The sequence below is a fragment of the Gopherus evgoodei genome, unplaced genomic scaffold (genome assembly GCF_007399415.2).
Source record: "Gopherus evgoodei ecotype Sinaloan lineage unplaced genomic scaffold, rGopEvg1_v1.p scaffold_32_arrow_ctg1, whole genome shotgun sequence".
NCBI classification, from domain to species: Eukaryota; Metazoa; Chordata; order Testudines; family Testudinidae; genus Gopherus; species Gopherus evgoodei.
The window spans coordinates 4,385,078-4,409,288 of NW_022059994.1; the positions used below are offsets into that span (position 1 = coordinate 4,385,078).

Here is a 24,211-nt window from a genome sequence, read left to right on the forward strand (position 1 = left end):
GGAAATGGGAGAAAGGCAGAGAGGCAGCAGGATCCCAGCCCCGAGCGATACACCAGAGCCCTCTGGAGGGCACAGCTGCAGAGCCCTCGCCCCACCACCGCAGCCAACAGGGGCAAAGCAAGCGGGGCTGGCTGGTGGGAAAGCACCCCCAGGCCCCAGCGCCAGGCAGGGCCGCCCAGAGGATTCAGGGGGGCTGGGGTCTTCGGCGGTGGGGGGGCCTCCGCTGCTGAATTACCACCACAGACTCCGAGCAGAAGCAGCTCCGGGGGCCGGGGACCCGTCAGACTTTTCCAGGACCCACCGAGCGGGTGAAGGATCCCGCTCCAGGGCCTCCGAGAAACTCTCGGGGGAGCCCCTGCGGGGCCTGGGGCAAATTGCCCCACTTGCCCCCCCCCTTCTGGGCGGCCCTGCTCCCAGGGACTTCCCCCTTGGGCAGCCGGAGAGATGCCCTGGCTAGATGATAGCCCAGGTAGGGGAGGTGAGAGCTTTGACTGGACCAACTTCTGTTGGGGAGGGAGACGGGCTTCCCAGCTTAGCCAGAGCCCTGCCTCGGGGCTGGGGAACACCGCAGAGCGCACAGCTCGGCGCAAGGCAGGACATACTGGCCAAGATTAGGGGCTTTCAAACCTTAAAAGACCCTTTCAATGGGGTCACCAAGGCCGGTGTTAGACTTGTTGCAACCGGGGCCAAAGCCTGAGCCGGGTAGACCGGGGCAGAAGGACTTCAGCTTTGCCTCTCACCCCTGCCCCCCGGGGCAGCGGGACTGGGGTGGGCTCAGGCTTTGATCCCCCTCCCCGGGGTTGTGTAGTAATTTTTGTTGTCAGCAGGGGGTCCACAGTGCAATGAAGTTTGAGAACCACTGGCTAGATGAGCTCAGGTCTATATGAATGGCAATGGGTAGCTGGGGGGGCCAGGCGGGGCTAGAGTCATCTGCGGGATCAGTGGACCAACAGACAGATCTGGGTGTTGTGTAATTATTCAGCACGGGAGTGCACCAAACTTCTCAATCCCGGCTTGGCAGAATTGGGGTTTTATTGGTTTAGAGTTTCAACGGATGATTACCCGTGTTTATTTGTAAGCAGTTTTCTCTCTTTACATTTTCACAGTTGCAGCTGCAGTTAAAACTCCCTGCGTCGCGTAGGCACCTCTCTCTGCACATCCACGAGCCTTGTGGATAAGGGAGAAGCGGTGGATGTGATATACCTAGACTTTAGTAAGGCATTTGATACAGTTTCGCATGATATTCTTATAGATAAGCTAGGAAAGTACAATTTAGATGGGGCTACTATAAGGTGGGTGCATAACTGGCTGGATAACCGTACTCAGAGAGTAGTTGTTAATGGCTCCCAATCCTGCTAGAAAGGTATAACAAGTGGGGTTCCGCAGGGGTCTGTTTTGGGACCGGTTCTGTTCAATATCTTCATCAACGATTTAGATGTTGGCATAGAAAGTACGCTTATTAAGTTTGCGGATGATACCAAACTGGGAGGGATTGCAACTGCTCTGGAGGACAGGGTCAAAATTCAAAATGATCTGGACAAATTGGAGAAATGGTCTGAGGTAAACAGGATGAAGTTCAATAAAGATAAATGCAAAGTGCTCCACTTAGGAAGGAACAATCAGTTTCAAACATACAGAATGGGAAGAGACTGTCTAGGAAGGAGTATGGCAGAAAGAGATCTAGGGGTCATAGTGGACCACAAGCTTAATATGAGTGAACAGTGTGATTCTGTTGCAAAAAAAGCAAACATGATTCTGGGATGCATTAACAGGTGTGTTGTAAACAAGACACGAGAAGTCATTCTTCCGCTTTACTCTGCGCTGGTTAGGCCTCAACTGGAGTATTGTGTCCAGTTCTGGGCACCGCATTTCAAGAAAGATGTGGAGAAATTGGAGAGGGTCCAGAGAAGAGCAACAAGAATGATTAAAGGTCTTGAGAACATGACCTATGAAGGAAGGCTGAAGGAATTGGATTTATTTAGTTTGGAAAAGAGAAGACTGAGAGGGGACATGATAGCAGTTTTCAGGTATCTAAAAGGGTGTCATCAGGAGGAGGGAGAAAACTTGTTCACCTTAGCCTCCAATGATAGAACAAGAAGCAATGGGCTTAAACTGCAGCAAGGGAGATTTAGGTTGGACATTAGGAAAAAGTTCCTAACTGTCAGGGTAGTTAAACACTGGAATAGATTGCCTAGGGAAGTTGTGGAATCTCCATCGCTGGAGATATTTAAGACTAGGTTAGATAAATGTCTATTAGGGATGGTTTAGACAGTATTTGGTCCTGCCATGAGGGCAGGGGACTGGACTCGATGACCTCTCGAGGTCCCTTCCAGTCCTAGAGTCTATGAGTCTATGAGTCTATGCTCAGGCTCAGTGTAACCCTTTGCAGCTCATGAGTTTTAGGCCTGGTCCACTCAGATACCTTGCTCAAGGGTGTGAAAAATCCCCCTCCCTGAGCAACACAGTTCTCCTGACATAGCCCCAGGCATTGACAGTGCTAGGCCAGATTACGTCTACACAGCGGCGCATTAAGCCTGGGCTTGTGGACTTAGTGTTTGTGGACTTGCTTGTGGACTGGTGGCACCCGGGATTGGAGCGTCCACACTGCATTGTAAACCTGGCCTTACGATTGCCAGAGCCGGGTCTCCCTGCCCTGCTAATGGCAACACGCAGGCCTTCTGACTCAGATTTACGGCTTGAGCCAAGTCCACACTGCCAAATGACAGGGCTTGAAGCCGAATCACAGCAGTACTGGGGCTCCTACCCACCCCTACTGTGAGGTCCTAGGGCCTGAGTCCAGAGTGCTTGCTAAGCCGAGACAGACTGATTTGTGTGTGGACAGAAAAGGGGGCTTGGACTCAACCCTGGGTCGTTGCCCAGGGGTTAATGTGGCGGGTAGACAAAGGGCTGGTCTACGCCAGGAAATTGGTCGATATAACTCAGGGGTGTGAAAAATCCACTCCCCTGAGCGTCGTCGTTAAACCGACCTATGCCCCAGGCTAGCCGGCGCTCGGTGGAAAGGAGAATTAGCTGCTCAGGGATGTAGGGTCCCAAATTGCTATCTGACATCATTTGCTACTTAGGTGTGTACTGAGCACGCTCACATGAACTGCGCATGATCGGTAACATCTGCTGAAGCCGCTGCCCTCACCCTGCCCTTACTTGGCATCAGATTCTTCGGACTGGGCTAAAAGGGGGCAAACTTGAGGGGGTGGGTGGCCAGGGGGCAGAAATTGACTTGCCGGGAGGTCAAGCAGCTGGAGGCAGGGTAGTAACTTGTGACAGAGCATGGAGTGCAGGAGGCGGGGTCTCTCCTCCACATGGGGTTGCTGGGCCGAGGGTTGGCCCCAGCCGGGCCCTATTTTCCCTGGATAGAGACTTTCAGTCCTACAGGGAAGGAGGAACAATCTGCACGGGGGGCGGGGGGCTGAGATCCATTGAACCAAACTGCAAACCCTGCAGATGCTGGGAACCACTTCAAGCCTGGTGGGCAGCAGCCGCCGTTAATCCAGCCCCTCTGGAAGCTTGGGAAGGGGGTGCCCGGCGCTGTCCCCGCTAGAGGGCTCTGGGTCTGGCTCAGGGAGGAGAGGCGGCAGCGCTCTCCCCCTCCCTGGGCAGTGTGTTTCCTGTCATCAGCAGATCAGGGGGCTGAACTTCCCAGGTTAGCGGCTGCTGCTTCCGTAGCGCAGAGCCAGGCCCCCGCTGTGCCTAGCCCGGGTGGGGACCGTCTGCTGCGGCTGCAGCCAGCCCCGGGCTCTGCCCGCACCATCCCCGAGCCGGAGCCTGCAGGTGAGGGGGGCACCAGGGGGAAGGGCCGGGGCCGGGGGCCGGGGGCCGGGGCCGGGCAGGAAAGTGACTCTGCACCCAGGGCCCCTCTCGCTCCAGCCCTGCCCCCCGGGGGGGCGGAGGTCTGCGAGTCCCAGAGCTGCTCCCCCGCCACCCCGGCTCTCAGCAGCTGATCCAGCGCTTGGAGAGCGATCGCCCTCGGGAACAAGAGGCAGGACCGTCTCCCAGGCAGAGGGGGAAGGAGGCAGAAATGCGACGGGGGGGGAGGGGCAGCAGGAACAGTAAATAGGGAAGGAGGTTCCCGGCTTCCAGCTTTGGCCAAATCCATCCCTGGGCAGAGCTGCCTTTCCTGGGACCCAGGCGAGGAGCCGGGGGAGGAAAAGCCAGGTCCTGTCTCGCCTGAGTCCTGGGGGACAGTGGGGGGGGGTGTCCCCCAAAGCGGCCCCTTTGACTCTGTTCTTTGCTAGCGTTTGGTTCCAAGACACTGTCACTGGGTGGGTTTAATGCTGCTGGGAGGGGCCGGGTCTGCGCTGGGATAAAGCGACCCAGTGTTTGCCCAGCCCAGCCCAGTCCATCTGCCCGCAGGGAGAGGGCAGGGAGAGATTGGGGTATGACATGGACTCAAGCCCGTTCTGCTCCCCAGTCACCCTTTTCTGCCTGCTCCTCCCACTCTTTTGGGGACAAACTTTCTGGGACTGGGTCATCTGAGACCATATTGTTTGGAAGAGACAAAAGCTGGAGGAGGCGGGAATTTCCCCATCCGTGGGACAGGGGAGCTGCTCCCCAAAGCACTCAGTTCCATTCAGGAGGGGGCGTCTAACCTGGAACATAAGAGGCCTGCAATCAGCACTCCTGGGAACAGCATATGGGGTTTGGGGGGAGGCTGGGATCGCCCCAGGAGCAGCAGGTGCTGAGCGGGGCTCTCCTGTTCTTTCAGGTGCTTTAAAGGAGACGCCCGCGTGTTCCCGATGGAGAAGTGGCTGTTCCTAGATCCTCGGCAGAGGGCCCTGTACAGAGATGTCATGCAGGAGAGCTACGAGACCCTGATGTCCCTCAGTAAGGAACTGTCTGCTGGTCAGCGTGCGTAAGAGCAGCTCCCAGGCCGCTCTAAGTTACTCTTTGCTTCTCATGGACCTCTGTGCTCCTGGGAAGCAGCTGTTTCGCAGGGCAAGCGCTGGCAGGGAGGGGGGAGAAGCAGGACGTGGCAGGGCGTTTGTGGAGGAGACAGAGGTGAGCTGGAGCAGGGGGGCGGGGCCACAGGGAGCAGCCGGTGGGTGCCCTGCTCACGCGTCTAAGGAACTCAGCTTGTCTCAGGAAATCCCGAGGGATCGACCCAGTAGTAGTACCGGGGCCAGCCAATAGGGAGAGACACGCTGACACACCATGCCAGGCCCAGCTGGTGAGAAGGCAGGAGAGACAGGCTGGGGGTGGGGTGGGACTGGGAAAGCCCCTGCTGGCTGAGAGGTGGCTAAGGAGGCTGCCGGGTGAATGGCTTGAAAAACCCTAATCTCTCCCTGCTTCTGTCCCCTACCCGTGCGCAGAATATCCCATCCCTAAGCCGGACATGATCTCCCGGCTGGAGCAAGGAGAAGAGCCGTGGGTCCCCCCGGATCTCCAGGGCTCTGGGGGACGGGACCTCCTGAGAGGCGCCAACCCAGGTGAGGAAACCCGTTCGACCGGCTCCGAAACCATCTGGGAGCTTTCGCGAGGAAGCCCCCCGGGAGCTCTCCCATTTCTGGCTCAGCCCCTTGGCTTGACGGCCAAGGTTTCTGAGGGGCCCTTCCACTCAACACGATGGCGTTTGCAACACCTTTGGGACACCACGTCCCCCCAATTCCAAAGTTTCGGGGCGTGTTCTCGGCACGAGCGGTCAGAACCCGATCGACTTTGGGGAAAATCAGACAACCGAAAATGGGGGGAGCAGGGGGATGGGGCGGGGCACACACACACGGAGCCCCTGCCAGCTGTGCAGCCCAGCCACGGATTCCAGCATCTCTGCAGTTGTGTGTAGATCAAGCCGCTGGTTGATGGTGCTGTGGGCGCTTTCTAGCATAACTGCTGCCTGGTCTCCTCTCTGCCCATCCTCCCACTGGCCCCCAGAATGACTTCTCTCTCAGACAGAAAGAAAAGGGGCATTCACAGCCCCTAGAAAAGGGGGCACAGCGAGATTGGGGGTGCACACAGAGTCCTTGCCACAGTGGGAACAGGGTATATGGGGGGAAGGGAGGAGTGAGGACAGGGGGTGAGGAGTCTCTGCGATGGAGGTAGGGAGAGGCCAGGAGCCCCTTGGGCATGCAGGGAGCCCAGCCGACAGGAGCAGCAAAGCATGAGACCCTCCAGTCATCTCCTCCTGGAGGACGGAGCCGCTCCTGCCTGGCACCCCCCTCCCTCCACCTGCCCTCTGGTGGCTGAGGCAGGAGAGGGAAGCACGAGGGGTCCCCTCTTCTCGCCTCCCTGGGGAAGGGCTTGATGGGCAGAGCAGAGAGGGGTTCAGCTCCTGATTTTGTCCAGCCTCCCCCAGACATTGTCTTGGTGTAAGGCCAGAAGGGACCATCCTGACCCTGTCATCTGACCTCCTGCCTAGCCCAGGCCAGAGACATTCACCTAGGGCCCCCTATGGGTTTGGTTCACTCCAGCGTCCTGCTTGCCCCCACACACACCCCGCGGCACACAGCGTGGCTTACGTCCGGACTCTCTCCTTACCCCAGGGACCGCGAGCGAGACTGAGGGGGAAGCTCCACGGCCAGAAGGCCCCGAGACGGCATCATCGGGAAGCAGCTGGGGGAAGGTGGGCCACAATCCCAAAGGGGGCAAAGCTGGCAGGTCCGGAGGCCAGCAGGGAAAGCCGCCGGGGAAGAGACGGGGCAGAGAAGCTCCATGCAATGGAGGCTTCAAGAAAGTCCGGGATGGGGCGGCCAAGCGGAGAGGCCGATTGGGGGAGAGCTCCCAAGCCAGGCTCAGTGTGGACAGTAGGCAGCTTCCTGCTGGAGAGGAGCCGTCTCTGTGCCTGGAGTGCGGTGAGAGCTTTACGGAGAGCTCTGCCCTCCTTACCCACCAGAGATCCCACGTGGGGCAGAGCTCCTACCCATGCCTGGAGTGTGGGGAGAGCTTCATCGAGAGCTCCGCCCTCCTTACGCACCAGCAGTCCCACGCGGGGCAGGAACCCAGCCCACGGCGCCGGCCCCAGGCCCCCGGCGGGAAGCGTTACCGCTGCTCGGAGTGCGGGGAGCGGTTCCGGGTCAGCTCCCACCTGGCCACCCACCTGCGCCTTCACACTGGGATCAAGCCCTTCCAATGCGCCGACTGCGGGAAGGGCTTTGACTGGGGCTCGCACTATGCCCGGCACCGGCGGCTGCACACCGGCGAGCGGCCCTTCCAGTGCACCGACTGTGGGAAATGTTTCGGGCGCAGCTCCCACCTCTACCGGCACCAGCGGGCCCATGCCGGCGGGAAGCCCCTGGAGTGCCCGGACTGCGGCAAGGCCTTCAACAGTAGCGCCTTCTTCCACAAGCACCAGCGGGCCCACGCCGTCCCCCGGCAGCCCCACCGCTGCCCCGAGTGCGGGGAGAGCTTCCCCCGCAGTACCGCTCTCGCCCGGCACCGCCGGAGCCACCGGGGCGACAAACCCTTCCAGTGCGGGGACTGCGGGAAAGGCTTTGCCTGGAGCTCCCACCTGGAGCGGCACCGGCGCGTCCACACCGGCGAGCGGCCCCACACCTGCGGCGAGTGCGGGGAGGCTTTCAGCCAGAGCGCCCACCTGGTGAAACACAAGCGGGTGCACACGGGTGAGAGGCCCTACGGGTGCCCAGACTGCGGGAAGAACTTTGGGGACAGCTCAGCGCTGGCCAAACACCGGGGGTGCCATGCCCGTGAGGAGAGACGCCACCTGGCTACGAAAAGCCCGACGGCAGAGAGACCCCATCGGTGCGGCGACTGCGGGAAAAGTTTTGCTCGGAGCGCGGCGCTGGTGAGGCACCGGAAAAGCCACGCGGAGAGGCAACCCGACGATGGGGAGAGCTCCGCCCAGACAAGCCCCACGGGGGAGAACTCCTCCCATCCCTGCCCCGACTGCGGGAAAAACTTCCCTCGAGGCTCCCAGCTGGACAGACACCGGCGTCTCCTCCACACAGCGGGTCAGCCCCACCGGTGCCCACAGAGCACAGCGCTGGCCAAGCATCGCCGGGGTGACAGACCCTTCCGGTGTGGGGACTGCGGGAAAGCCTTCGCCTGGAGCTCGCACCTGGAGCGGCACCAGCACATCCACACCGGCGAGCGGTCCCACACCTGTGACGAGTGCGGGGAGGCCTTTAGCCAGAGCGCTCACCTGGTGAAACACAAGCGGGTGCACGCAGGCCAGCGGAAGAGCTTCGGGGACAGCTCGGCACTGGGCAAGCACCGGGCTGGCAAAGAGGACACATCTCACCGCTGTGGCGACTGCGGGAAAAGTTTCAGCTGCGTCACGGACCTCAACCGGCACCAGCCTTCCCACACGGCGGAGAAACCCTACCGGTGCGGGGACTGTGGGAAAAGCTTCAGCCAGACGCCAGCACTGGCCAGGCACCAGCGGCTTCACGCCACTGGGGGGAAACCCTTCCACTGCACCGACTGTGGGAAGGGATTTGCCTGGAGTTCCCACTGGGAGCGGCACCGGCGCGTCCACACTGGTGAAAAACCTTTCCAGTGCGCCGACTGTGGGAAATGCTTCGGCCGTAGCTCCCATCTCTACCGGCATCAGAGGAACCACCCCGGAGAGAAACCCTCCTCCCAAGGGGCTGAGTAAAGGGGAACGTGACCACCAGGAAGGGACTCTAATGAGACAACAGGGGAACCAACCCCAAGAACCCTTCTGCCAAAGGGGCAAGGTGTCTGCCAGGGACGAGATAACAAGGAGTCCACCTGGGAGAGGAACCCCTTTGAGTCTGAGCCGTATTAGGCCTCAGGGAAGCCTTTCAGGGCTAAGAAATCCAATCCACGCGCTAACCGGGGATAACACTCCTCCATCACGCGTGTTCGGCTGCCCCCAGCCGCTGATCAGTGATCCCTGGTGGCCGGCATGCCATGAAGTGGGATCTCCTCCTCTCACCCAAGTTGGATGGGAAGCAGCACGGGCAGGGAGGGAGATGGGGGAGGTGCTGTCACTTTCCCTACCCCACATCGACCTCTGACCCAGGTCACCAGAGGATTCAAGGGGCCTGGGGCAAAGCAGTTTCGGGGCCCCTTCCATAAAAAAAAAGTTGCAATACTATAGAATATTATATTCTCGTGGTGGCCCGTGCGGGACCCACGGCCTGGGGCAAATTGCCCCACTTGCCCCCACCTCTGGGCAGCCCTGCCCCTGACGTCCACCCTCACGCAGGCCCTCTCCCCTGTCTTTATCTCCCCTCCACCGGGCAGGCATCGGGGCCGCCTTCTGCTCGTCCGTGGATGAAATAAAGGCTCGAGAGAGAAGCTTGTCGCACAGAACAATCCGGGACCCAGTGGTGGTTTCAGAGGAGGCACGAGACGGGAGGCGGGGAAAGGCAGAGATGCCACTTCTCAGCAGGCAGCACCCAGCACTCATGCACTCTGGAGGAGAGGAGGCCAGGCTGCAAAGGTCGAAACAGAGAACCCCTGGAACTGGGAGGCAGAGCGGACCCGGGGGACTCAGTGCTGCAGGATAAGGGCGCATGTCGGGATGGTTTCCTGCAAGGTTCACAGGCAAAGAGCTCGAAGTCCCAGGAGCAATCGGGGCTGCATGCTACATTGACATCGTCCCCCATTAGCCGGAGCATCACATTTATACCACTCCCCATTAGCCAGAATGTCACATTTATGCCATTAGCCGGAGTGTCACATTTATACAATTTCCCATTAGCCGGAGTGTCACATTTATACCATTCCCCATTAGCCGGAGTGTTGCGTTTACACCATTCCCCATTAGCCGGAGTGTCACATTTATACCACTCCCCATTAGCCAAAATGTCACATTTATGCCATTAGCCGGAGTGTCACATTTATACCATTCCCCATTAGCCGGAGTGTCACATTTATACCATTCCCCATTAGCCGGAGTGTTGCGTTTACACCATTCCCCATTAGCCGGAGTGTCACATTTATACCACTCCCCATTAGCCGGAGTGTTGCGTTTACACCATTCCCTGTTAGCCGGAACACCACATTTTATACCGTTCCCCGTTAGCTGACCGATTCTTAGAGCTGCTGGGTCAGGGCACATTTCAAAGCAGGATCCAGGATTTACGCCGATGCCGACGTTGGTAGTCGAGTCTAGGAGAAAAGAGGCTGAAATGGGGGGAAGAAAGCAAGACCCTGATTCCTTTAGTGGTTCCTGATGCAGTCAGGAGGAAAGGGGGGAGGAGGAGGGAGGCGGGAGGTGGTCGAAATGCTGGGATCGAACCAGGGACAGCTAGAGTTAAAAGTGTGAGTAGCTGCTACAGCTTGAGTTAAAGCGTTGAGTCTGGCTCTGTCACAACTCATGCCGTGTGGATTGGCAGAGAGGGGGACTGGGAATGAACACTCACCGAGTGGATGACATAGGGACACCGCCAAGTTTGTTCTTGGGGACCAGGTGACTGAGAACTGTTAACTCAGTGCACAGGTGAGAGGCAGGAAATCCCTCAGGGGCCGGCTGCAGCGTGGGAAGGGCTGGGAGACCATCCCGGGAGGAGTAACCCCGTAATCCTTAGGGGATGACCCTGAGCGGGACTGAGAAGGAAGCCGGGGGAGATGATGCCCCATAGTGGGTCCTGAATCCAGGCTGGGTCCCGTCACTTAGCGCAGCTGGTCACTTGTCCTGGGTGGGGATGACAGAGACTATCTGTGTCCCATTCACCCCCACTAACCTGCCCGGGGGGGATAAAAGCCTCAGCTGGGACTGGAGACTTGGAGGCTGCTGTGATTTGCCCCCTGCTGATGAGGCCACCTGCTGGCAGAGAAGGGGTTAATGCTGCGCTATCTGGTGCCACTAGCAATTGGATCACTGAACTCCACTTTCTCTGAGCATTTGCACTGTTGCCTATTAGAGAACAGTGTGGCCTAGCAGGTCAGGGACTGGCCTGTAAATCAGGAGACCTGGGCAAGACACGTACCCTGCCCCATGCCTCAGTTTCCCCTCTCTCCCTTTGTCTGTTTAGACTGTGAGCTCCTTGGGGCAGAGGCTGTGGGTTCATCTAGCATCCAGCACAGGCTGGTCCTACGATATTCCATCATGTGCCCAGAACCCCAGCAGTTAGAACTGAGGTCATAGACTCCCCACCACCTGTAATCCTGTCTACACAGGATCCCCGTCTATCTGTCTCTCCACCGGTCTGTGCTTTCTCCATCCACTCTGAAGAGCTGGATTTCTGCTGAGGGGTGGGGTGGTCCCTAAGCAGCTATTGGCTCTAGTTGTACGGGTTTTTAAACAATGGGTGTATCTGGGGAGGGTGGAAATCTGTCTATTGAGGTTTGATTATAGGAGGGTTCTAATGTTTTCTTTTAATAAGTAGCAGCTGCTGTATATGAATAAACTGCTGTCATATGAATAAATTGTACCACGATCGGATCTAGGGTAACCAGACGTCCTGATATTTGGGGCTTTGTCTTATATATGCACCTGTACCCTGGGGAAGTGTCCTGATTTTTCACACTTGCTATCTGGTCGCCCGAATCAGACCACCACTGTATGAATCCAAGTTGGAAGAATTTCCGTGGGTCAGCGGCATGGGATGCGAGTGTCCGCATGTGGTGTGTGTACCACTAGGGGGCAGTATGCTCCAACAGGACACCTGGGTTCCAGGGCCACCGGAACAGGGCGGGTCAGGGGGCCATGGCCCTCCCACCTTTTACCGGCCAGGGGAGGGGCGAAGTAGAGTGTGCAGGGAGTGGGGTTTGGGGGGAAGAGGCGGGGCAGGAGTCAGGAAGGGGTGGGGCGAGGCTGGGGGCGGTCAGGGAGAAGGGGGAGCATGGGGATGGACCCTCAAGGGAAGGGGCGGTGTGGGGATGGGACCTCAAGGAGAAGGGATGTGACGGGGTGGGTCTTAGGGAGAAGGATGGGGACAGGACCATGGTTCAGGTGCCAGAGCGCTCCCCCCACACACACACACTTTGAGGAAGTTTCTGCCGCCCATTAGCGTGACCATATTTGAACATTCAAAAAAGAGGACACTCCACGGGGTGGGTATTTGCACCAGTATCTCCCAACTCGCGTTGCATTAATGTATTATACTGCTAGCTATGCTGTGCGCTACATGTCGGCTATATTGAGTATATATAAGAAAAAGTGATATGGCCTCCTCGCCCTCCCGCCCGCTGCTGGCTCCCTCGCCACTCACCTCTTCACCATCCCTCCCCACCTGCCTATTCACCCCTCTACCCGCTGCTGGCTCACCGCTCCCCTCTTCACGCCGCCCCACTCACCGACTCACCCCTCTTGTCGCAGCTCCCCCTGGCTCCTAGGATCAGTAGCAGCCGAGGGGTCTCCATATGCTGCGCCCCCCCACAAGCGTGAGCTCCGTGGCTCCCATTGGCCGGGGAAAAGCGCCAGTGGAAGCTGCCGGAGCCACAGAGTGGGGCTTGCAGACCCCGGCAGCATGCAGAGAGCCCCCAGCCCACCTGACCTGACCCGACCCTGCCGGGGGGCGAGGTAGGGAGTCCCGGTGGTGCTTACCTGGGGCCAGGGCCAGTGCAACCACTAGGTGGTCACCTAGGGTGCCAAGTGGTTGGGGGCGCCAAAAAGTGGTGCCCTGGCTCGGCAGGGAGGAGCCGCCTTCTGGAGGCACCGGAGAGCCAGAGGATCCTGCTTGCGGCGGCAGCGAGCCCTAGCCATGGAGGAGCCAGTGCGATGCAAAGGGGCAGCAGCCCTGCAAAGGTGGTGACGCTGCTAGCAGGGAGCTGCCGCACTCCCTGCCCCTCCTGTCCAGGCTGCAGCCCAGTGACCCCCCCCAGGGGTGCCTGCAGGCTGCAGCAGATGCATGTGGGCAGAGACCCCCGTGTGCCCTCCGGCTCCCCCCTCACCGCGCTCAGGCTCTGCGGCTCCTGGGTGTGTGAGCCACCATCACCGCTGGGGCATGGGACCCTGAGCCTGCTCTAGGAGGGGCCGTGGCAGCAACAGCGGCTCACACACCCGGGAGCCACAGAGCCCAAGTGTGGCAAGGGGAGAGCGGGGGGCTCATGGAGGCTGCCGCCCGCATGCATCCACTGCAGGAGCCCCCAGGGGGAGGTGCCAGGCCACAGCCTGGGCAGGAGGGGTGGGGGGTGCAGTGGGAGCACACGGAGAACCCCTCCACCTCTGTGCCTAGGGGGCCTCCACACTGCAGGGTCCTGCCAGCGGGGGGGCGCTGGGAGCTGCCTCAGGAAGCGCCGCCAGCCCTGGGACTTTGATGCACGCGGTGAGGTGAGCGGCCCCCAATATCAGGAAAAAACGTGTCCCAACCAACGTGGCGAAATCCTGGATGTTTTTAGATATTTACAAATTCCTCTTGGACGGCGATTTAAAAACCAAAAAGCCGGACACGTCCGAGAAAATACAGACGTACGGTGGGCCTAGCCCCTGTTGGGGTCTAGCCCCAGTTCTAGAAGGGAATGTGATAAAAGGGAGCGAGAGCTTTTGAGGGGTCTTGGTTCTACTCTCAGCTCTGAGTAGGGGAGCGTAGCCTGGGAGTCAAGACACCTGGGTTCTATCCCCACCTCTGGGAGGGAAGAGGGAGTTTGTGGATTAGAGCAGGGCGAGGTCTAGTGGTTGGAGTAGGGAGGACATGCTGGGAGTCAGGACTCCTGGATTCTGGTCCCAGCTTTGGGAGGAAAGTAGGGTCTAGTGGTTGGGGGCGGGGGAATAAGGACTCCTGGGTTCTCATCCTGTCTTTGGTAGGAAGCACGGTCCAGCAACTAGCACAGGAAGAGGTGAGAATGGGCATCATGGGACTCGCTGTTTGATCTGAGACAAATCTCGGCAACCTAGGTCTGCATTTCCCCCTTTGTACAACACTTTGAGATCTATGGATGAGAAGAGCAGAAGTGCCAACTCATCCTGCTCAGATCCTCCAGTGCCAAAACCACCAGCTCCCTCTAGCACCAGCCGTGGGCAGCGCTGGTGTGAGATGCAGCTACCCCATTAACAACCGGAGCCACACACCCTACAAACCTAGTGTCAACCTAGCTGCTGAGTCACACTCACCTCCCCCCATGCCCAACACATCCCTCCAATCATGGGAATAGAACCTAGGAAGCCTGGCTTCTCTTCACTCTAACCACTAGACCCCACACCCTTCCCAAAGCTGGGGATAGAACCCAGGAGTCCTGGCTCCCAGCCCTCCCCTGCTTTTAAACACTAGACCCACGCCCCTCCCCAAGCTGGGGAGAGAACCCAGGAGTCCTGGCTCCGCTTTGCTCTAACCACTAGACCCCACTCATTTCCCAGCTCTGTGGATAGAACCCAGAAGTCCTGGCTCCCAGCCCTCCCCCCGCTTCTAAACACTAGATCCATTCCACACCACTCCTCTCCCAGAGCTGGGGAGAGAACTCAGGAGTCCCTTTACAAGAGGATGTGAGGCTCCTAAGGGAGTCTGGCTCACCCTGGCTAATTGCTTTGTCATGCTTATAAAGTCTGGCTGAATCTCTGCCCCTCCCTTTCTCATTTGGGCTGCGCCTCACAGGGAGGAAAGGAAATGGAAAGCTAAGCAGAGGGAAAAATCAGCTGCTTCTCGCTAGGCTGCACAGCAGGGACCCAGGAGCAACATCAGAACTGGTAGGTCTGGGGGGTTCGTACCCCCCACCATCCTGCTTCTCTCCTGTCCTCTCTTCCCACTAAGAAAAATACCTTTCCTCCTTCTCCCCCAGATGTGGGGATTTCCCCTCTCCCACCTCCTCCCTTGGTCTGGATCCTGCTCCCTCTGTCCCTGCGCCCCTTCTTTCTCTCTTCCCCCACTGCAGGACCCTCACCACTCCAGCCCCAGGGCCATTCCCAGCATCCTTCCCCCTGACCCTGCACCCAGTTGGAGTGGGACTTAGAGAGAGAACCAGCCCCCAACTTCCCCAAGAGGCAGTGGTACAGGCAGCTGGGATGTTCCTGCTTGGGTAGGGGGGTGGGCCAGCTGTGCTCTTCCTCTCCTGCCACACACAGGATAGAGATACAGGGTTTCTGACTTGCGCAAAATTCAAGTTACGCGAGGCGTTCTGGAATGGAAGGCTTGCAGGGCCGGTACAAGGATGTTTCACGCCCTAGGCGAAACTTCCACCTTGCACTGTCCCCGCGCCCCTGCCCTGAGGCGCCCGCCCCCGGCGGCAGCTCCCCCACCTCCATCTTGAGGCACCTCCGCTCCAGCTCACCCCTGCTCCGCGCACAAGCACCCCCAGCACACCGTCTCTGCTTCACTTCTCCTGCCTTCCAGGCTGGGGGAGAAGGCAGGGCAGGGATTTCCCCTGCGTGCCCCCCTCCTTACTTGCTGCAGGCTACCCTCCCCGCGTTCCCCTGGCCCAACTCCTTCCACCTAAATGCCGGTGGCGACCGGGGCGGACGAATATCCAGCTGCCGCGGTCACTGCTGAAGAAAATGGTGCCCCCCAAATCCTAGCGAGGCGGTCGCGTAAATGGTTGCACCGGCCCTGAATGCTTGTGTAAGTCGGTGAGCTTCTGTACAAAAAGTTTGGAAACCACTGATTTACATACTATTTCTGAACACGAAGGATACAAACTTCCTTTTCGTTGACCACATTTTATATCTTAGAGTCTCCTCTTTGCCAACAGGAGAAAATTACACCTACTTTAGTGTGCAGCTGCAATTCCATCCCTCATACTAGAGAGATTTGTCATTATTACTGAAATCAAAATGGAAGAATCTAGACCTATTTCATAAAAAGATCAAAAAGTACTTTTTAGGCGCTAAAATTATACGTAAGACATTTCTCATCCGTAATAAAGTAAATCAAGTTTAGTTTGGCTAAGCAAGTAACTTCTGCAGATATTTCAATTTTCCCCAAATTTTTTATTTTTTTCCCTGAGAAAAACCCCCAACCCTTTTTTCCCCCATGCCCTTAAATTTCCAGAAATTTTACCTCCCTCGTTGAGATTCCAGAGCACAAAATGCAAACCCAGCCCAGTCTTCCCCCCTGCCTTTATTTATGGGTAGTCCACTTCTTTCTTCATATTGATGGGTTTGTTTCAGTGCTTCGTGGCTCCCGACCGGGCGGTCTGAGAATTCCCACACCGATTGCGAACAAAGCTTCAGCCTCAGCATGGAATTCTGTGTCCCATGCAGAAAAGAGATATCTCTACTAGACCTCCTGATGAAGAAGAAGGAGGTGGAGAAGAAGGGGCTGATGACAGAGGGCTTGGGTGCTTGTTTTAGCCAAACCTTGGAGTTGGTGGCCAGCTCCCAGAAAACCCACCAGGATGATTGGATTTTGAAGAATGCCAGGCTCATCATCCAGGCAGATGGGAGCTGGTTGGAGTTCACATCAGGAAACACGGACCAGCTCTTGCTGGTGTGGTAAGACCAGCACAAGAAGGCGGTTCAGATTAACCACCCAACTCTGACGTTCTTTGATTAAAATATGACCATGTAGGTCATTGTTGCTACCACTGTTATCTAATTACAACAAGTCTTGTACAAAGTATGTCAAGTAAGGTGTCTATGGAAAGGGTATAATTTGCTGAATATGGTTATGCTTTTGTATGCATGTATCATTTTTGCATCTGAAGTTATGAATATTAACTATGTATCTAGATTTCAAATGTTTGCTCCTGTGGTAACACCCACAAGGCATTTAGCCTGCACATCTGGAAAGGACTATTCAAGTTAAATGGCTGATCAAGGAACACTTACTTCACAATGGATCATGGGAGATGCCTATCTACACTTAATGGACTTTCCTGTGAACGTTCTAATGAGAGTATGGTGGATCGCCTCTATTATGACTAAGTGAAATCATGCATGGACATGTGACTTGCCCACGTGACTCCAAAGACCATCTTGTTCCCTGTAATTTTCCACGATGAGGACAATGGGTTTCCCCTCACTTGAGATAAGCTATAAACGGCCCTGGAAACATCTCCATTTTGCCTCTTTCCTGCTCAGACCTCTGGACTATGGACTTATACTAATGGGAGCATTCTAACCAAAGGACTGAGGATCTTCCAGTGATTTGGAAGCAGCCAGAGATTTAACAAGCCAGCAGTTTATTCCATCACTGCTACAAGCCTGATCCAAGAAATTTGCAATTATTGTGTGTATTTGATTCCTTTATCCAGTTTTAACTCTCACTTTTCTTTCTTTTTATAAATAAACCCTTAGATTTTAGATACTAAAGGATTGGCAAACGCGTGAGTATTGGGTAAGATCTGAGTTATATATTAACCTGAGTACGTGGCTGGTCATTTGGGATCAGAAGAACACTTTTGTTTGATGACATTGGTGTTCAATAACCACTCATCGTTAAGTCTAGTGTTTGGGTGTTGAATCCAGGACTGGAATACCTAAGGAGTCTGCATTTCTAACTCCTTGGTAACCAGTGTGGTGAGACGGAAGTTTACATTTGTTGCTGGTTTGGTATATCTTATGGGAGAATAACCACTAGTTTTGGGTGTGTATTTGTCCTTCTTCCCCACAGCTTGTCCTGAATTTGGTATTCTTGGTTGTGAGCCGCAGAGGCACGGTGACACCAACCAAGCAAGGAAGGTGATCATGCTGGATGGACCACACCTTACGCACCTTCTCCTCCTTGCACCTAATTAAATGCCCACAGCACCTTCAAACTGGAATCTGCTTTTTGGTGGTATTTATAGTAGGTCTCCCTGAAACACAGCGCCCCCCTAGTGCTTTTCTAGGAAATTGGAGTCAGTGTTGATTGTGAGGGGACAGTGCCTCCTATTGAGCTCCCCACCCTGCAGCTCAGCGCCCCTAGTGCAGCACTGAAGCATTGCAGTTAGCAGGAAACCATGGAAGAGACAACGAAAACAGGACAGACAGTGCTGTTCACTGGGTAGCTGAAGACGTGTCCTGGGACAACTGGTTAGTCTGGGCCAAAAAATAAATAAATAGTAAAGCTAATATGGGATTCAACTGAGAAAGAATGAAAGGATAGGGTTAATGTTAGTCAGCATGGTTTTATGGACACTAGGTCTTCTCAAACAACCTTGATTTTGTTCTTTGATAAGATTACAAGCTTGACTGGTAAAAGTAGCTGTATAGATGCAATAGCCTCGAACGTTGATAAGGCATTTGAATTAGTACCACGTGACTTTTTGGGCATACACATGAGTCTCCAGATAGAGCACACATGAAATGGATGACGAGCCGGTGAACGAACAGATCTCACAAAGTGGTCGTCAGCCAATGGGGAGGCCTTTCCAGGTGGGGTTCTCCAGAGACCAGGCCTAGACTTGACACTGTACAACATTTTCAGCCATTTCGTCCTGGGCTGCCTCTCCCAAATGACCAGTGAGGAGACATTTATGTGCCTCTGCTATTCCTTCCCCGTGAGGCTGGCTAGGCAAAGCCAATTGCTTACAGGATTGCTCGTCTCCCACAGCATCTCAGCCTTTCCAGACGACTGTCCCCCTTTCAGGAGGCTGATCTGTCTGGCCTATCCCCAAGTTTCACCTCACTGAAAAATGACTTGCTTACAAGATCAGACATAAAAATACAGACGTGTCACAGCCACTAGTACTGAAAAACTGCTGCCGTTCTCATTTTTACCATAGAATTATAAAAATCAAGCAATTGGGAGATAAATATTGTACTGCCCTTTCAGTGTGTAGCATATAGAGCAGTATGAGCAAGTTATGATCTGTCTGAAATTGTAGTTTGTACTGACTTGGCTGGTGCTTTTTATGCAGCCTGTTGTAAACCTAGGCAAATATCCAGGTGAGTTGATGTAACCCCCCCGGAAGAGCCCCTGGTTGAGAATTACTGTCATACATGACATGCTTTGTATGAAATAGGACATAATTATATGAAAGGAGTGAATATGGCGGTTCCAGAGTGCTGCTTTGAGGTACAGAGTGCCACACCCTGCCCCAGCCAGGCCTGCGAGGTGCGGGGCAACTCAGAAGCAGGGTGGCCTCCCCCGTGTTGGGGGGGGGGAAGGGGACTTGTCCTGGCCACTGACATCCTGCAGGAACTTAATCAAAATTGGGAAAAACAGGTTAAAAAATAAAAACTGTTTTTTTTCCCCTATCGAAATTCAAAAATGAAACATCAAATTCTGCTGCGCCTGGGTTTAGCACAGCCCCTGAATCAAGCCCCTGGGCCAGAGCAAACAGCTGATGCCGTCCAGCTTAAACAACCCCCTGCCCAGCCTCCCAGTGGAGATGAACACGTTGGATCCCTGAATGATTTATCATCCAGACAAATAATGGGTGTGGCAGCAAAGCAGGAGTTCACTCAGCCTCTGGCATGCAGGGGATAATGAGGTACCCTGCTATGCGATGAGGGGGAATGCAGCACCCAGCACCCCTGGTGGGGGGAAAGTGGGAGACCCTGGTATGAAGCATGCAGGGCAGACAGATCCCAGGGTATTGTGGGGAGGGGCGATGACAGGGCACACAGAGCCCGTCACACGGGGCCTGAGGGGGGATGGGGCACAGTGAGCCCCTAGCATTGGGGTGAGAATGGGGAGACACTGGAAAACAGGGAGGGGAGAATAAGGGTGACACTGGGGGAAGATCTGAGTGAGCAGCAGGGACATAGATGGAGTTGGGGGCCGTGGAGGAATGGAGCTCCAGGAGCATCCCCCCTTCCCACTAATCCACATATTGCACTGTGTTGTTATCAGCGAAGGCAGGTCAGTGAATGCACCTGGCACATGGAGCGGACAACAGGGAGCTGGGTTGGCCTTTCGTTTCTGGGGGCCCCGAGAAAAGTTCTCGCTTCCTCCCAGATCAGTTTTACCCTTATCGTCTGGCTCCGTGCCCTGCCCCTTTACTCAATGGCTGGACATCACCCCATCCCATGTGTCACCGGCGCAGAAAATCACAGGCTAAGCAGACAGAGCAACAGACACCTTTTCTTTGCAGCTTCATGTGGAGGTTTCCCGGCGGCAAAGGAGCTGGTAGATCGTGGAGCTTGTACCCTATCTCCCACCCAGCGCTGCCCGGGGGGCAAGCGGGGCAATTTGCCCCGGGCTCCGCAGGGGCCCCCACAAGAATGGCCGAGGCTCCCTCTCGGGCCCCAGCCCGCCCCGTCCCCGCCCCGAAGCCTCAGTGCATCCAGGAGGGTCCCTGGACAGCACTGCAGCCTGGCTCCGGCGTGGCCCCTGAGCTGCGCCCCGCTCGGCCTGCAGCTCGCAGCCCCGCCCCCTGACCACGCGGCTCTAAGCGGGGCAGAGCTCAGGGGCCCTGCCAGAGCCGCGGTGCAGCTGTCGAGCAAGGCTCGTGGATGCGCTGAGGCTCCAGGTGGGGGGGTGGCCGGGGCCGGGGAGGCTGGCTGGCTAATGGGCAGGGACAGTCAGGGCACAGGGAGGGGGCAAAGGTTTTGGGGGTGGTCAGGGAATCAGGGGGCTGGATCCAGGGCCGGCTTTAGGCCTATTCCACCAATTCCCCCGAATCAGGCCCCACACCTAAGAGGGCCCCGCGCCCAGTGAGAATCCCTTCCCTGGCTAGAGACGCCTTTTTAATTTTTACTCACCTGGCGGCGTATGGGTCTTCAGCGGCACTTCAGCAGCGGGTCCTTCACTCTCTCCGGGTCTTCGACGGCACTTCAGCGGCGCGTCCTTCGCTTACTCTGGGTCTTGGGCAACACTTCGGCAGTGGGTCCTTCAGTGCTGCTGAAGACCTGAAGTGAGTGAAAGACCCACCGCCGAAGTGCCGCCAAAGACTCAGAGCAGCGCCCGGTGAATACAAGCCCCATATGATTTTTTACATGTGTGGTTTTTTTGTGGTCATCCCTGCCAGGGCCCAGTCGAAACTGTTTGAATTGGGCCCCACACTTCCTAAAGCCGGCCCTGGTTGGATCATGGGCATTCCGGGGGGGGTCTGTCAGGGCTCAGCGGGGGTAGATAGGGGACAGGGAGCAGGGGTGGGGTCCCAGGGTGGTGGTTGGGGGGCGGTTGCAGGGGGACGGTGAGGGGACAAGGAGCAGGTTGGGTCAGGGATTCTGAGGGGGGCAGGCAGTTGGGGGGCAGGAAGTGGGTGGGGGTTGGATATGGGGCAGGGCTAGGATGTTTGGGAGGCACAGCCTTCCCTACCCTAAAGTTCATTCAGCAGTTTGAGGCTTGCAGAAGAGCCAAGCTGTTAGCTTTTCCATTAGGGCTACCATCCCCTTCACTTCTCAAATGCCAAATTATAATCTATATTTAATTTCAGTGCCACAGGGAGATTCATGTCAGGGGAGGGTAGCTTCCCTTAAAATTAGCCACGGGGGGAGGGAATCACATGAGAAGAGCAATATCCTTCCCAACCCTACCAAGGGAGACCCCCCCTCCCCTGCATTCCCTGAGGCTCCAGACGGGTTAATTCAGTGGTTCTCAAACTTTTATACTGGTGACCCCTTCCACATAGCAAACCTCTGAATGTGACCCCCCCCTTAAAAATTAAAAACACTTTTTTATATATTTAACACTATTATAAATGCTGGAGGCAAAGCGGGGTTTGAGGTGGAGGCTGACAGCTCACGACCCCCAGTTATAAACATGACCCCCTGAGGGATCCTGACCCCCAGTTTGAGAACCCCTGGGTTAATTTAATTTTAGCAGCCTGTGTCCATTCACATGCATGTGCTATTTTGAGCATTTCAGTTTTCACAACATAGGCTCATCCCAGATTCTGGAACAAGCTCAAATGTTCAGTTCGTGGAGTATGTGCATAAGCTATACTAAAGACAAACCCACAGTAACCTCTCCACTTTGTGAGGGACCCCATGGAGCCCGTCTCTAGGAAACAGATAAATGCATGGATGTTAAGTCCATTAATGGCTATTAGCCAGGATGGGTAAGGAATGGTGTCCCTAGCCTCCGAGGGTGGAGATGGATGGCAGGAGAGAGATCACTTGACCATTATCTGTTAGGTTTACTTCCTCTGGGGCACTTGGCATTGGCCATTGTCGGTAGACAGGATACTGGGGTGGGCTGGATGGACCTTTCGTTTGACCCAGTATGGCTGTTCTTATGTTCTAACCTAAATGAACCCCAAGTTATGGAGACAGATATGAGTCAAGGAAGCCAGCAGAGTATCAGAAACCTGGAAAAATCTCTGACTGGATGGCCTTGGGCGTTTGGTCACAAGCTGAGGTGGTTCAAAAGTTTGGGATTTTTTTTAAGGAGAATTTTTTTATTGTTTCTTTAAACAATCAAACACAGCAAGCAGCAAATATTTGACCACACACTTCTGAAACCCCAAACCATATTCAGGTTTTGGCAGACTAATTTCAGCTTTTCAATTAAAAACCCTCAACAAATTTTGAAGGAAAGCAGACATTGTCCGTGATTTTTTTCTGCTTTTTAAAAACCCCTAGTTTTCAATCCAGAAAAAGGTTTGACGGAAAATATTTGTCCAGCCCTTTTAATGAGCTTTAGTGCCTTTTAGCACTAGCTGATGCTGAGAACCAGTGATACCTTGTAAAGAAGTTTTCTCAAAACTGGGTTTGTGCTGAAATGCAGACAGTTTATTTTTCCTAGGGCCACACGTGGGTGCGGAGCAAGTGGGGCAATATGCACCAGGCCCCGCAGGGGCCCCCACGAGAATATAGTATTGTATTGTATTGCAATTTTTTTTTATGGGAGGCGCCCCTGAAATTGCTTTGCCCAAGGCCCCCTGAATCCTCTGGGTGGCCTTGCATGCCCCCCGCTCCCCAAGCCAGCCGGTCCCCCCTCTGCACTGGACCTGGATTAGAGCTAGCGCCCCCAAAGGGAAAAGGCGTCATACCCAGTTCCCCTCGCTCCATGGGAACATGGGGTGTTACACCTCCACGGTGTGTCTTCCGAAGAGTCAAAACTTGCTTGCACCCTAAAGAACTTTGGAAGACTATGTACCAGCGCCACCTAGAGGTGCTTCCTTTTTGTCCTTTTTCTTCTCTTTCTAGCCCCCCAAAAGCATGATTTTGTCCCCAGCATGAGTATGCGCCCCCTTTCCCCGCCCCATGGTTCGTTCACTGGTGTCTTTTCTCCTGTATTAAATTCACATCCTCATGTGGACACCGTATGTAAATGGAGCTTCATTTACACGAGCACCGAGGTAGACAGGAAAACAAGCCATTCTTTGTCCGCTATAACTCTGCTTTTCCCTTGGTCTCTAAAACATATTTTCAGTACTTAAGCACAGCTCCTTAAACATCCTCCATACGTACATCTCGCCATGATTACGGGGCTCGGTATAACAGAAGCTTCACATGACGGAGTTTATGGATAAATACCAGGAAAGTGGGGGTGTTAGGTGTAGTGAGTTTGTCAGGCCTCTCCGAAGTGGCTGTTACAGACCAGTAAAACCTTTGCCAGCTGGGACCAGCTCTGTGTCAGCATGGCAGGATGGATCCAAAGACAGAAGAGGCTGGGGGCCACTAAAGGCAAGGAAGACAAAGAAGGTGATGAAAGAGTGAAATGCAGCTGGGTTCGGGGGCGGGGGAGGCTGGCCACTGTGTGACAAGGGAGTGAAGAAGAAACCAATAGACACTGGGAATCCTGTGTGCCACTGGCCTCTTATGGGAGACAGAACAGAACCTTGCATGTTGGACCCTGGGGTCACAGATGCTGGGAAACATGGGAACCCCAGCAGCACAGCGTCCCCTACTGCTAGAATGTAGCATTGCAGACGGAACGGACTGTGAGGGAAGAGTGCCCCCTACTGAGCCCCCACCCTGCTCCCTGCAGCACAGCACCCCCTAGTGCCACACTAGGGTCAGCACTGACTGCCAGGGGACAGCACCCCCTACTGATCCCCCGCCTTCCAACCCCTAGGTTCTTCTTCGAGTGATTGCTCACATCCATTCCAGGTAGGTGTGCGCGCCGCGCGTGCACGTTCGTCGGAAACTTTTTTACCCTAGCAACTCCAGTGGGCTGGCAGGTCGCCCCCTAGAGTGGCGCCGTCATGGCGCTCTATATATACCCCTGCCGGCCCGCCCGCTCCTCAGTTCCTTCTTACCGCCGTGTCGGTCGTTGGAAAAGACGGTTACTCACCTTTGTAACTGTTGTTCTTCGAGATGTGTTGCTCATATCCATTCCAGTTAGGTGTACGCGCCGCGCGTGCACATTCGTCGGAAAACTTTTACCCTAGCAACTCAGTGGGCCGGCAGGTCGCCCCCTAGAGTGGCGCCACCATGGCGCTCCATATATACTCCTGCCGGCCCACCCGCTCCTCAGTTCCTTCTTGCCGGCTACTCCGACAGTGGGGAAGGAGGGCGGGTGTGGAATGGATATGAGCAACACATCTCGAAGAACAACAGTTACAAAGGTGAGTAACCGTCTTTTCTTCTTCGAGTGATTGCTCATATCCATTCCAGTTAGGTGAATCCCAAGCCTTACAA

The 24,211-nt window shown here is 55.6% G+C and overlaps 1 protein-coding gene and 1 long non-coding RNA gene across 3 annotated transcripts; both read left to right on the forward strand.

Moving 5' to 3' along the window:
• The first annotated feature begins 3,262 nt into the window (after nucleotides 1-3,262).
• On the forward strand, nucleotides 3,263-23,569 carry LOC115640952. Its single transcript, XR_003997982.1, has 3 exons — nucleotides 3,263-3,486; nucleotides 21,084-21,089; nucleotides 23,559-23,569. It is a non-coding gene; the product is annotated as an uncharacterized LOC115640952 (long non-coding RNA).
• On the forward strand, nucleotides 3,670-11,326 carry LOC115640737 (zinc finger protein 436-like). 2 transcript variants are annotated; one of them, XM_030543685.1, is made up of 4 exons: nucleotides 3,670-3,789; nucleotides 4,724-4,842; nucleotides 5,328-5,444; nucleotides 6,495-9,899. In XM_030543685.1, the coding sequence occupies exons 2-4, from the start codon at nucleotides 4,755-4,757 to the stop codon at nucleotides 8,564-8,566; spliced, it is 2,277 nt and encodes a 758-aa protein (XP_030399545.1). In that variant the 5' UTR covers nucleotides 3,670-3,789; nucleotides 4,724-4,754; the 3' UTR covers nucleotides 8,567-9,899. The 2 variants fall into 2 exon arrangements, with proteins under 2 accessions (XP_030399545.1, XP_030399546.1); XM_030543686.1 differs by lacking the exon at nucleotides 3,670-3,789 and adding an exon at nucleotides 4,046-4,146 and having other exon boundaries at nucleotides 6,495-11,326.
• Nucleotides 23,570-24,211: the final 642 nt, after the last annotated feature.

Bases quoted from the DNA above. Each gene is read 5' to 3' on its own strand.
- LOC115640737 (XM_030543685.1), top strand. From the start codon at position 4,755: ATGGAGAAGTGGCTGTTCCTAGATCCTCGGCAGAGGGCCCTGTACAGA. The intron at 4,843-5,327 runs GTAAGGAACTGT...ACCCGTGCGCAG, and splicing joins CGAGACCCTGATGTCCCTCA to AATATCCCATCCCTAAGCCG. The intron at 5,445-6,494 runs GTGAGGAAACCC...TCCTTACCCCAG, and splicing joins CCTGAGAGGCGCCAACCCAG to GGACCGCGAGCGAGACTGAG.